Source organism: Euprymna scolopes, chromosome 35 (assembly GCF_053919585.1).
Source record: "Euprymna scolopes isolate OS-2025 chromosome 35, ASM5391958v1, whole genome shotgun sequence".
Taxonomy (NCBI): domain Eukaryota; kingdom Metazoa; phylum Mollusca; class Cephalopoda; order Sepiida; family Sepiolidae; genus Euprymna; species Euprymna scolopes.
The window spans coordinates 35488534-35503256 of NC_136516.1; the positions used below are offsets into that span (position 1 = coordinate 35488534).

Genomic DNA, 14723 nt, shown 5'->3' on the forward strand with positions numbered 1-14723 from the left:
CCTTGTTTGGGGTGAAAATTGAATAAAAAAAAAAATGGACTCCGATTTATGAAAGTATGATAGGTTATGAAAAGAAAGGGTTGTAAAGAGATAGCTTCGAATTTGTGGGTATCAAACCCAAAGCAAAATATGATGAAACGAAAAATTAAATAGATAAACCCCATAATTTATTATACTATACCTGTTCACACTGAAAAACTTATCACAATATTCTGAGGATCTATATTAAAAAAAACTTGTTAAACTTTGTGACATATCTCCATTCTATGGATGTCAGGTGCGAACGAACGCCCCATAATTTTATTATACCATATTTCTTCAAACTGAAACATGATTATCAAATTATACTAACGCAGATAGATATGAAAAGTCTTTATTAAAGTTTGTGTCTATTTCCATTCTATGGAGGCCAGGCGCGAACGCAGACCCCACAATTTTATTATACCATCCCTATTTAAGTTAAAACATACTTATCAAAGTATTTTTATGTACATCTATATCAAAAACTCTTGTAAACGTATTTTTTTTTTATTTTTTATTTCCATACTTTGCGGGCCAGGCGCGAACGCAACCCACAGTTTTTTATGAACCACCGTCCTGTCAGATCAAACATAACCATTCCTGTGTCTCGATACATCTTCTATCATTATATATAATCAATTTTTTAAAATAGTCAACCATATAGGAGCCTGTTCGTGACCAGACACATACACACACACATTCAGCTTTATATATATATATATATATATATATATATATATATATATATATATATATATATATATATATATATATATATTCAGGTTTAGGATGTTCAAAAGTATTGATTAACGAATACAACGAGGTTGTTAGATAATGCTCGAAAACAAGAGCAAAATATTATTTTTATTATTTATTCGAGGGTAAACAGTTACATTTCGTCACTAAAAACAGCCATCTGTTTGTATCAATGGGACTTGGTCAGGCGATCCTGAACTATTCGACGCTATAGAAAGTCTTTTTTTTTCTATAACGTCAAATGGTTCGGGGTCGCCTGACGAAGTCTCATTGACAGAAAATGATGGCTGTTTGTAGCGATCAAATGTAACTGTTTACCCTTCGATAAATAATAATAATAATAATAATAATAATAATAATAATAATAATAATAATAATATATATATATATATATATATACACACTAGCAAAAGTACCCGTCGTTGACTGGGTTCAAAACCAGCCTACAGAAAATGGACTCTGATTTATGAAAGTATGATAGGAAGGGATGTAAAGAGATAGCTTCTAATTTAGGGGTATCGAAACCAAAGCAAAATATGATGAAACGAAAAATTAAATAGATAAACCTCATAATTTATTATACCATACCTGTTTACACTGAAACACTTATCACAATATTCTGTGTATCTATATAAAAAAAACCTTGTTAAACTTTGTGACATATTTCCATTCAATGGCGGTCAGGTGCGAACGAACACCCCATAATTTTATTATAACATATTCCTTCAAACTGAAACATAACTATCAAAGTATACTTACGCAGATAGATATGAAAAATCTTTATTAAAGTTTGTTCTTATTTCAATTCTATGGAGGCCAATCGCGAACGCAGACCCCAGAATTTTATTATACCATCCCTATTTAAGTTAAAACATACTTATCAAAGTATTCTTATGTACATCTATATCAAAAACACTTGTAAACTTTTTTTTTAAATTTTTTTATTTCCATACTTTGTGGACCAGGCGCGAACGCAGGCCCCACAATTTTAATGAACCACCGTTCTGCCAGATCAAACATACTCATTCCTGTGTCTCGATACATCCATCATTATATGTAATCAGTTTTCTAAAATAGTCAACCATATAGGAGCCTATTCGTGACCAGACACACACACACACACACACACACACACACACACACACGCACAGTCATTCAGTTGGTTGGTTGGTTGGTTGGTTGGTTGGTTTGTTGTTTTTGTATTACGGCATATCAACCCTTTTCGGGTTATTTAATGCCGAATCCAAAGATTTTAAAGAAAAAATTTTTTAATAGAATATATTTGTTGTTTTCACGTCGGTTTCTATTTAACCTAACAGGTACTACCACTCCGGGTCAGAGTGGACCTGGGAGCAATGGTAATTAAAAGGTGGCTCATACACACATAGAGACATGTATATATACATGTATGTGTATATGTGTGTGGATGTGTATATATATATATATATATATATATATATATATATATATATAGTCATCGATATACAATACTGTTTCGTTGTATCACAACTCATCCCTACGACTAGTCTAGCACCTTTCCCTGGCCGGAGATTGAACTTACAACATCGCGTTGGTATATATATATATATTTATTCTTTAGATAATATTATTTAATAGGGTACTTTATACCTACATTGCGTTGTTTCCTTCTTTAACCATCGACCATATTTTTTTAATAGCTTGTCGTCTATATAAATTTGCACTTAACTTACAGTTAGATATAATATAAACGCATTGATTAATCTTGATTGTGTTTTCCTTACACTTTTCTTTCTATTAGAATTTGATATATCATTTTAAGTTGTTTTTCATGTTTCTGAATCAGTTATGTGTGTGTGTGTGTGTGTGTGTGTGTGTGTGTGTGTGTGTGTGTGTGTGCGTGTGTGTGTGTGTAACTAAGAAGGAATGGTAGAGTGTGTCGGTTACATGAACCATGTAAGTTGTCCAACGTAATGTTTTTATAAGTTTTTAAAGGTAAACATCTGATGAGTACGTGACTAAATATGCAGCAATAACATAATTTTGCAGACTTGTTAGTCGCAATACGAAACACTATATATATATATATATATATATATATATATATATATATATATATATATATATATCAGTGCGCTAAACAGGCAACTACCTCAAGGCAAGATCGAAACTCGACCGCCCGTACAACAGTCAAGACTTCGGACCATTACGCTAATCGGCAGTTGCATTGCGGGTAGTGAATTAACGATGTTTTCACATCGTCCGAATACCTAAGCTCGATTTGTTTACATAAAGAGCATCACTTAATACGTCAATGGTATATCATGTATCACTTCCCAACATGCTCAACTCAAGATAAGGAGCAAATCTCACAAGATAACTAATCTCTCTTCTTGCAAGGAAGAGAAAAGAGTATCATTTACTAGGTTTCAAAACTAGTTTTGAACTTTATCAATACAGAGTAGTGTGTTCCGAGAAGCTCTCTATCAGATATGGCAACTGTACTCTATTTTATGATTATCTGGCTCTTTTACGTGTAGAGGATTGTGTCGGGAGTTTTATACTTTCTAGGTTGGTAAAATGACGCAACCATTGGTAACAGATTTGATGTAAGTTTTCCATTTCATATCAAGAATAAAGGTAACAGAGAAGCTTGTCAAAGCAGGAAACTTCTTTGAAACGAGAGCCATTCATGTCAATCGGGGTAAAGTGAATATCAGAGAATTTATGGTGAAAGGATATAAGCTTGGTTTTGGATACGTTAAAACCAGCCACTTTTTGGCCCATTGAATTACGTGCTCAAGATCCAAGGAGACTGACCCAAAGACATCTTGGTCATTGTTGGCCTTTGAGGTGTTGTTAAATATGTTATCTGTGTATATGTCGACGAACTTAGAATGTTATCTGGGAGATCATTGATAAAGATAAAAAAGGGAGTTGGGTCCGGGATTGATCCCTGAAGTACGCCAGCATTGATGCTTTGAGCTTTGCACTTCTGGCCATCGACGACTACTTGCATAAAGTTATCGAGGAGAAAAGATTTGATGGTTGAGAAGATATTTTCAGATATTCTATAGCTGCAAATATTGTGAAGTAAACCTTTATGCCAAACGACATTAAATGCCTTTGAGGTGTCAAGAGCTAATGCTTTTAAGAGGAAACCCACGTCGAGAGATTCACTGATCCTATGTGAAAGTACATCAGCTGCAGATCTCGCAGGACGGAAACCATATTGCTTTCCACTAGCTGAGGTTGTTGACACTTTCTCTATTTAATACAGATTCAAGCAACTCATGACATATAGAAGACTAATCGGTATATACTGAGATGTAGAAGACCGATCTCTAGCATTTTAAAATACTGGGCAGAATAATGAGGTTTTCCGAGGTGTTTGAAAGCATTTCTCCTTTAGCCATCGATTGAACAGGCTTGCAAGAATGGTTGCTAGTCCCGTTTGCTGTTTTTTTTTTTTTTGTTCTATTACTAGAGTATTATCAGAACCAGTTGCTTTGTTGGCATCAAAGTTCTTGATGAGTGTGGCAACTTCAACGAATGAATACTCCCTGATTCTCTTTTATTTCTTTTATTAAGATTTGCATTGAATTACTTTTTTTTTCTTTTTAGTCAGGTGAGGTCTGGTATCCAGATAACTGCTCCACGTGCAGCTGCAACAATGGCGACGTTTCTTGTTACCAAGAAAGTTGCACTGTTTGCCCGGCAAATGCATATCGCGTACCGACGGAACTTTCCTGCTGTGGATACTGCCAGACATGTACGTATTTCTTTTCCACAAAAGCGAAGTGCCCGTATACAATGAAAGACGTCCTGTAAAGGTCAGATATACGTTAGATCCCTTTATTAGAACTCTTCTCTGACCTAACTATATTGACAACTAATGCTAATAATAGAAACTTCAAATTATATATATACTAGAAGGTCGCCCGGCATTGCCCAACTGTAAAATATACTTAAATATGATATTTTAATTAATGCAGATTTCGTATTTATTATTATACTATATAAGACCCAATATATAGTAATTATTAAAAAAAAGTTTTAAAAAATAAAAAAAATACATAAAAAAATGACTCGTGCACTAACACCGAGAATCGAAACCAAAACGTTTAGCTTACGATTTACTTTTTCCTTTGGCATTAGTGACTATACTATGAAGACATGCTTACTGCAAGGCTAAAAATTAAAGCATAAACCAATATCTATTACGTTACGCATGTATATTCGTTTTGCAGTCGTTCGAACTTCACCTTGCAAATTTTTTAATTTTTACACTTTTTCGTTGATTTTCCCGATTAAAACCGAAATATAAAGTTTCGCATGGGTTCGAATACTGTATATATTAAGTTTCATGTCTGTAGACTAAAACCTGACAGAGGAGTTTGGTAGGCAAATAAAATTTGCCGGGTAAAGGTCGTACGATAGCATTACGAATATGCATGCGTAACGTAATAGCTATTGGTTCATGTTTTAATTTTTAGCCTTCCAGCAAACATGTCTTCATAGGTCAGTCATTAACATCAAAGGAAAACGTACATCGTAAAATAAACGTTTTAGTTTCGATTCGCAGTGGTGACACATGAGTCGTTTTTTGTTTTGTTTTGTTTTTTTAATTTTTTATTTTTTAAATCCTTATTTATTTTTCTTTAATTTGAAATATTCTCCACCTTCAGATGAATGCTCCCCTGAGTGTACGGAATGCATACCTGACCAGCCAAGTGTCTGCACTAAATGTTTCAACCCATTACAGTTCGTGTTAGACGGAAAATGCTTGGAGAAATGTCCTCGGGGTTATTATGGAAGTCCAGGGAAACTGTGTAAAAGTAAGTACCTTTAACTAGTAAAGTACAGCCTAATGATACAGCCACTCTGATTGGTCAAGCAATATCATGTGACTTGGAGAGAGATATTTTTTTTTAATGAAAACAAACGATCGATAAGTTTCCAAAGGAAAACAAACGATGAATGTATTTTTTTATTATTCAAGTAAATGATCAGTAATTTTTAACATTAAAATAAATGATCAATAATTTTTTTCAAAAGGAAACAAACGATCAGTAATATTATTAATTCAAAATGAACGATCAGTAATTTAAAAAAAAATTCTTATAATGGAACAACCGAGCGCACCTTTAACAGTAACAATGGTTAGCTAGTCGTGAGAGACGACGACGAGAAAAAAAGATAGAGTGTTATATACACAGACAGAAGAAGAAAGAAAGGCCTTCACGCACGTACGTTGTAGAAGAAATCCCCTTCCATACTTACCTACACACACAGGCACAGACACATACACACACACACACACACACACACACACACACACATACACACACACACACACATATATATATATAAGTGAAAGTGTCTGTGTGTGTCTGTGTGTCTGTGTACATTTCCCAACGCAATAACTCTGTCAATTTTAAGCCTACAGATTCGAAATTTGATATACAGGGTACTGAGATGTGGAAAAATCTATGTGATTGGTTTTCGGACAGAAATTTGGCGATTAAGGGGTCAAAGTGCAACGATTTGTCCTTTGAGAACTCTACCAAACTCCTCCTACAATTTTGGGTCTAAACACTTGAAATTTTAGATATAGGTTCCTTGGACATGGATCTAACTTAATAATTTTATTTGAGCCCAAAGCAATAAATGTTAAGAGGTCGTAATAGGGTCAAAATTTTGAAAACTTACCGTGTTTTTTTTTGTTTTTTTACTCAGCATACACCTCAAAACACCCGGGCAACGCCGATCACCCATGCTAGTATATATATAAAAGTGAACGTGTCTGTGTGTCTATGTGTCTGTCTGTGTTTCTGTGTGTCTGTGTACATTTTCCTTCGCAATAATTCTGTTAATTTTCAGTCTACAGACTCGAAATTTGATATACAGGGTACTGAGATTTGGGAAAATCTATGTGATAGGTTTTCGACCAGAAATTTGGCGATTAAGGGTTAAAGTTCAACGATTTGTCCTTTGAGAACTCTACCAAACCCCTCCGACAATTTAGGGTCTAAACACTTGAAATTTTAGATAGAGGTTCTTCCACATGGATCAAACTTAATAACTTAGATTTTAATTGCAAACATTATAAAAGCCATATTTTAAGTAATTTAGTTTAGATATAAAATTTAAATAAATTTAAAATTGTCACTGATTTCTATAATTTATTAAAATACTATTAATATACTTTCTCCTCGCCTGATTTCATTCATAACTCCCCTATCTTATATACCTGTGTGTCTATGTGTTTATTTTATGATTGTGTGTACTTATGTATAAATATATATATATATACTAGCTGTACCCTGCCACGCGTTGCAGTGGCTCAATTTGGTGTAATGGAAAAATTTAATAAAAGAGAAAATGCATGTTTCTTATATTAATACAGCAATCCACTGCAAAAAGTGAAAAAGAAGGCGAAACTGAAAAAAATGGTGCTCTTGCAGAATTTGATCTGGATCCTCGAGAGTTTCTGTCAATCATTCATGTTTTGGACTTGACCAACAATCAGTGGATGAAGCCGAACGTAGCAAAAATGTTGAAACGCTAAATGCTTTTTTTGTTGTTTTAAAAAATGTGAATTAGTAATTAATATTTGGTTGATGGTGGGGGGAGGGGGGGTTACTATACACAGATTCGAAAAAGTCGTCCAAAAACAAATAAATGAAAGCAAAGGTAAGGTAATTTACGTTTCTACCTAATTGGATAATTGTTTAGTGTTTTTATGTAATGTAAAATGTTTAATTGGCTCAAAAAACAGAAATGGTCGCGAATTCTGTTGAATACGTTAAGTTTGGGAAAGTAAGTTGAAAACTAAAAACTATACAAAACAGTGTCTGAAACTCACCGAACATATGTTACCATGACATAGGCTGGCATAATGGATAGGTTTCTGACAGTATTTTGTATAGTTTTTTTAGTTTTAACTCACTTTCTCTAACTTAAAGTAATCAACAGTGTCCACCACCATTTGTAGCTTTCAAATACACAAATAAACACTGTTTTTCGAGCCGACTAAACGTTACATTAAATGAAAAGGGTTTATATTACTAAACACAGATACAAAGAAGTTGTCAAAAAATAAATATATAACAAATAAATGTTATCAAAGGCAAGAAAAGTAAGTGTTCTACCTAACTGGATAAGATTTTAGTGTTTTTATGTAATGTATAATCGGTTCAAAAACATTCAATGTTTATCGGTATATCTGAAAAATACAAATGGCGGCAGACTGTATCGAACATGTTAAGTTTGGGGAAATTTTGGGAAAATGAGTTTAAACTAAAAATACTGTTAGGAACTCACTCAATATATGTTACCATGATGTAGGCTGGCATATAATCGGTGGTTTTAAACTTTTGCTCGATACAGGTGACGACTTTTAAAAATCCCTTTTAGTGATTACCTGGTGTGAGGATATTTGTACAACTAAACGGCAAATCTGCTCAAAAAAATCCGGTATTATTTCACTTTAAGGCCCGTTTCACGTTCATATATAACGAAATATTTTATTGTAGATTTCGGTGTGCTAAAAACGAATCTGCAAACCGTTTACGTAGCAAAAAAAAAAGTTTTCATGACACTCATGAAATTACTTTTTCGAAAAGTGGGTGATCACTTTTCAATGTAAATTTAACTTAGAATGAGCACCCACTTTCTGGCCACCTGAGAGAGGGGCATTTTTCTGTTTCTTGGCTAAAAAGTTTTTTGTTTGATTTCTTTTGCATGGTAATAACCCCTGAACTCTGGGACTATTTTCCATTTAACAGCCGTAGCCTTCGTTTACGCTATGCGTAAGCATAAACGAAAGCTGTTTAGCCAATAAACATGGGAAAAAATCCCCCCTCTCTAAGGTGGCTAGAAAGTGGGTGCTCATTTTAAGTTAAATTTACAGGGAAAAGTGATCGCCACTTTTTCGAAAAAGTAATTTCTTCATATCATAAAAACTATTTTTTTGTGACGGAAACGGTTTGCAGATTCGTTTTTAGCACACCAAAATCTACAAAAAAAAATTTGTTATATACGAACGTGAGACACACAGCCCTTAATGGAAAATTATATCAAAAATCCGGGGGAAAATAGTTTTCAATAAAAACAGCAAATGAATTCGATAGAAAAAAAATGGATGCTATTTTTTTTTTCTTTCTGTGTGTTTCTTGGCTTAAAAGTCTTTTTGTTTGATTTCTTTTGCATGGTATTAACCCCTGAACTCTGGGACTATTTTCCATTTCACAGACGTAGGCTTTGTTTATGCTATGCGTGAGCATAAACGAAAACTGTTAAATATGCATTCGCGTACCAAACTGCCTTGTAAAAAAAACCTTTAAGCCAATAAACACGAAAATAAATGCCCCTTCCTCAGGTGGCCAGAAAGTGGGTGCTCATTTTAAGTTAAATTTAGATGGAAAAGTGATCACCCACTTTTCGGAAAAAAAATTTCTTCAGATCATGAAAACTATTTTGATACTCCTTGGGCGTTGAGTTCCATGGCGACCCGCAGAATTATTTAATGGTCGTTCCCTTAGTACCCCCTAGTAGCAGTGTCAGAAATTTCGTGAAAATAGCGAATAATTCCACCCCATCTTTCCAAGCTTATAACTCCTCGAAAAATGCAATTCAAGCCCTATTTTTTTTTTCAATTAAAGGAGCAAGGACCAAAATTTCATTAAAAAAAAAAGAAAAAAAAAACGTGTTTTTTTTAAAAAGGTTTTAAACTTCGGACTTTACAGGTAAAATTTTAAAAGGACACTATGTTTTTTTTTTTGTTTTAAATTTGAATATATTATGTTATGCATTGATCTTTTCTCTTCAATTTGTGAGTAAATAATTATGTACTTATCGGGTTCTAAATTAATTATTATGGGACATTTACAAAATGGGAGGCGTGAATTATTCGACCCCCTGTCTTTCCAAGCTTATAACTCCTCGAAAAATGTAATTCAAGCCCTAATTTTTTTGTCAAAGGGGCAAGGACCAAGGTGCCATTAAAAAAAAAAAAGAAAAAACAAATAACGTGGTTTAAAAAAAAGGTTTTAAACTTCAAACTTTACAGGTAAAATTCTAAAAGAACACTATGTTTTTTTTGTTTTAAATTTGAATATATTATGTATTGACCTTTTCTCTTCAATTTGTGAGTAAATTAATTATTTACTTTCGGGTTACTAAATTAAGTATTTACTTTTTAATAGACACTTAAAAATTGGTATGGGGGGGTCGTGAATTTAAAAAAAAAACGTTTGTCTAAAATATTATATTCGATTTATTGGAAAGAACATAAAATTTCACATTGACCCTGAAAATATCGTAAAAATAGAATCAATAGAAAAATTTTGATAGATTTTTAAAATTTAAAAATTGAAAAATATTGAGTTTAAAAATTGAAAAATATTGAGTTCGGAAAATTCATTAATGTTTAAAAAAAAATATTTCTATTACTTTTAAAACAACTGTAATAGTTTATTTTGGAAGTATAATCCATAAATAAAATAAATAACCCACTTTAAACAGAGAAATTACGAGATGTTTATATTGTATTCGCAGTTTCGTGTTAGGGGTGTCAAAAATTCCTACAAAAATTCTGATACTGCTACGCATGCGCACGTAACATTTTTTATTTATTTACTTACGTGGTGGAGTTTCTATACTGATAGGTTTTTTGAAATTTTTTCACTGGATTATTATTGATTGAACACTAACCAGATTATGAAAAAAAATTGGAAAAAAAAAATCATTTCAACATTTGAAAGGGATACTCACTTTTTAGTTACCACGTTCTGGTAAATCGGTCACTTTTTATTTATTTATTTATTTATTTATTTTCTAAATACGGAAGTGTCTTCGGGAGATATAAAATGGTCGCATGTTGACGAAGCAATGTATCAGGAGGCGTACGGGATTAAAAATTATTGGTAAATTTTTAGATTAGGTCCACTCCACCTCCTCAATTTTCTTTTAAATGACGACTTGAAATGGTTTTCGACTATGCTGAATACGAAAATCGCATCGAAATTTTGCAGAAATAAGTAGTTATCAAGATATAAAAAGTTGTATTATGCATTGTAATCTTTGGCGGCCATCTTTTTTACGTGTGTGTATTTGTTTATGGCGCGTGTGCACGTAAAAAGATGGCCGCCGAAGAATACAATGCATAATACAACTATTTATTTCCGCAAAATTTCAATGCAATTTGCGTGTTCAGCATACTCGGAAACCTATAAATGTCGTCATTGAAAGGAAAATTGTGGAGGTGGACCTAATCTAAAAAAATACCAAATTATTAAACATTTCTCCAGCATGTTAGTGAAATTTATAATACTTTTAAAAAAGTAAAAAGAAACAAAACAAAAGTTTTGAAAAAAAACTCACCTTTCACAAAAACAATTAAAAAAAAACAACACACAAACTGTGTTTTTTTTTTGTTATGATAAGTAAAAAAAATAAAAAATAAAAATCTCGAAACTTTATTTTCATGAAAACAATTAAAAAAAGTCCTGTTCTCTCTATTTTTTTTCTTTGAGAAACAAATATATTTCTGACTTACAAATGCGGTAGAGACTCATTATTTTTACTTTCTATTGTTTTGATATACCGCGTTTTTATTGCTTACAAAATGGGTGACTGATTTATCAGAACGTTGTAACTAAAAAGTGAGCACAGACAGCCCCACTACGTAGGCTTAACTCCTTTCATGAATAAGAAAAGTTTTACTCTTTAAGAATAATAAAAGGAAAAAGTTACTGAACATTTATAAAAGGACTTCTTTTCATGAAGGCCAGAGGAATAGTTGGCCGAAAATTCGTGAAACAACAACAATAAATAAAAATGGTGCTAATGCAGAGAGCCGCGCTATTTTTTTAAATCATATTTCCACGTTTAAATAACGTTTTACGATTTTTTTTTTATTCAATTGTAAGGTTAAAGTACAGAATAGGTACAAAACATCCTTACCTCCCCATGTTAAGAATGACTTTTTAAATAATAACATTATTTCAGCACGGATCACTCTCTGCATGAGTAATCTTATATAGAAAAAAAACAACTCAAAAGCAAGCAACAAACTTTTTTTTTGGCCTTATATAATAAAGAAAAGATGTGTAAATTAAAAAATTTTGAAGATAAACAAATGAAATATGTTTTTTTTTTTTGTTTTTGTTTTTTTACTTATCGAGTTAACAGAAAATAAAACCTTTCGTCAAATCGTGGCTGTGAAATGAATCGAACCGGAAGTTCAGTTTTATCAACAGAACAGATTCGCAGAACCGATAAATAAATATATTTATTTTATTTAATATTTTAATTTTAATTAGGTAAATTTATTTTAATAACATAAAAACATACCTCGACTCTAAAAATTGGTTGTCTGAAAATTTCAAATAAATTGGTAACGTATAAACATGGTTTTATTTCTTTAGAACGAACCAACTTTACATTTTTATATATATAGATATATGTTATTTTGTACACCCTCCTTTGTTGTGTACTCCTCTAATAATGTTTATTCAATCCATTTGTATGCTTTTATGTGTGTATGCATCTATCTGTACTCTTGTCAAATAATTTTTATTCGTATGTATTTATATATATATGTGTTATGTGAATTATATATATTTATGTATGTGTATATATATGTGTGTGTGCGTTGTTGTATATTAGTATATGACTGTGTGCATATATTTGTGTATTTTTATGTATGTATGTGTATGCATAAAATTATATATATATATATATATGTATATATGCATGTATGTCAGTTGGTTTTTTGTGGGTATATACATATGTATTTTATTATTTTTAATTTTGTTACTATCTACCTGTGTGTTGTTACTTTTGAGTATTTTGTCGATTTAATTACTTCTTTTGCCTGAATATATTTATGTATTTATATGTAAGTGTACTTGTATCTATGTTTTTAGTCATACTGTCTTGAATGTGTTAATTTGTGATTTAATATGACTTTATTCTTATACTTAACTAGCTAAAACTTTCAACTTAATAGTATGGAGTTACACCTTTATATATATATATATATATATATATATATATATATATATATTGTATTCTTTTTATATACATAAATATTAGTAGATTATTCTTTCAAATTATTAGTCCTATTTACTTTCTTCAATCCCCTCTTATGGCTAAATATGTTATATAAAAAAGATAATAAATATTAATTTTATTCTGTTTTATTATTATTATTATTATTATTATTATTATTATTATTATTACTATTACTATTATTTGTATTATTACTATTAATAATAATAATTTTAATATTGTTTTATCATTATTTTTATATATTTATTTAATAAAAACGTGAAAACTTTAAACTAATATCATTTAGTATAAAGGGCTTAATTAATTGTAGACGTATGTTTAAACTGCGTTGATATTGCTCGTGGACGTATGTGAGATGATAAATATGTTGGTTGCTTACATTCGCTGTCACTTTTGACATGTACACTTTTAACGCTAAGATTGTATTTTTTGTCTGTGTTGTAATACCGCTTCTCGTTATTGAAATGTATAATTGTCCATAAATTAGTTGACACGCAGATCTTTTCCTTTCTATATCCTCTCAACATTTTAAGCTTCACTTCCTATTAATTCTTACTTTCTCTCTTTCTCTCTTTAACTATATTTCATCATTCTTTCTGTTCTCTTCTAGCCCTTGTTTTCTTTATAATAACCCTTTATATCGTTTTTTTCTTTTTCTTCTCCATATTATATTTTTTTCTCTATTTATTTTCTTTCTCTATTTCTTTTTTCTCCTCCTCATCATTCTCTCTCCATTATATTTTTTAGTTTTCTTTAGATTGCCCCTCCCTCTTTACATCTTATAGTTAAAGTTCTGTGTTTTAAAGTTTTTTTAACTCCAATCTTTAAAGAGTTCCTACCTAAAAAAAAAAACCATTATTCATGGAACATTTGAATAGTCAAGTCACTGCCTGATGATATCTGTTGTTTGATTGAAACAAGTGGCTGTTTGTAGCAGCGGGATGTAAACATGTTTATATAACAATAAACAAGTATTATCAGCTCTTTTTATTGAGCACTATCTAACAACCTCGTTGAATTCACTAGTCCATTACTTCTGAATAAAAAAACCGAGTATATATATATATATATATATATATATATATATATATATATATATATATATATAGTAAGCTATAAAATATATATGAAGAAGCGGTCGCACTCATAAAGAACATTTTATATACATACAGGACACAATGATTATTTCTATACTCTGTATACATGCATTAATTAGATACTAAAGACACTGTTATATACACCACTAGACGATACATGAGCCCATGTAATATATTTTGGTACATGTAAGATATATATATATATATATATATATATATATATATATATATATATATATATATATATATATATATATAAACTCGGGAGGAGGCTTATGCCTGACGAATTCTCCCAAGAATAAAATGCGGAATATTCTGTGTAGTTTAATTGCCATATATATTTTTAAAACTTACTACCTAGCTCTACCTATGTATTGAGCAATGTTGATGTAAATACTGAAAAATTCGCATACAATTATATTTTCGTATACTAATTATTAAAGCGTTTTAAATGTTTCTCAACACGCCTTAACGAGGCGATTTTCTTTTGGTCCAGATTTTGACAAAGTTTCATTTTCTTTCAGAATGCGATGCGAGCTGTTTAAGTTGTTCGAAAGGGGGACCGTACTACTGCAGTGAATGCAAGTCAGGTCTGCTTTATTTGGAAGGACAATGCGTTTCCCAATGTCCTGAAGGATATAACCTCCAAAACTGGCGGTGTCAATGTAAGTAATTACTTATTATCTTTACCAGTAACCATACATACATGTACTTGATTCGGCTCTGTTCCGATTTTGAGGAGTTGATTTTCACATTGCTATTATTATTATTATTATTATTATTATTATTATT

General features: G+C 31.3%; 1 protein-coding gene across 1 annotated transcript in view; it reads left to right on the top strand.

Annotated features, from left to right (window-relative positions):
- The window catches only part of LOC145259601 (extracellular matrix organizing protein FRAS1-like), a 294783-nt gene that overhangs the window by 77084 nt on the left and 202976 nt on the right, over positions 1 to 14723 (top strand). The window contains exons 12-14 of the mRNA XM_080117256.1: positions 4381 to 4528; positions 5445 to 5594; positions 14456 to 14596. Coding sequence (XP_079973382.1) covers positions 4381 to 4528; positions 5445 to 5594; positions 14456 to 14596 — 439 coding nt within the window. The remainder of the gene's footprint in view (positions 1 to 4380; positions 4529 to 5444; positions 5595 to 14455; positions 14597 to 14723) is intronic.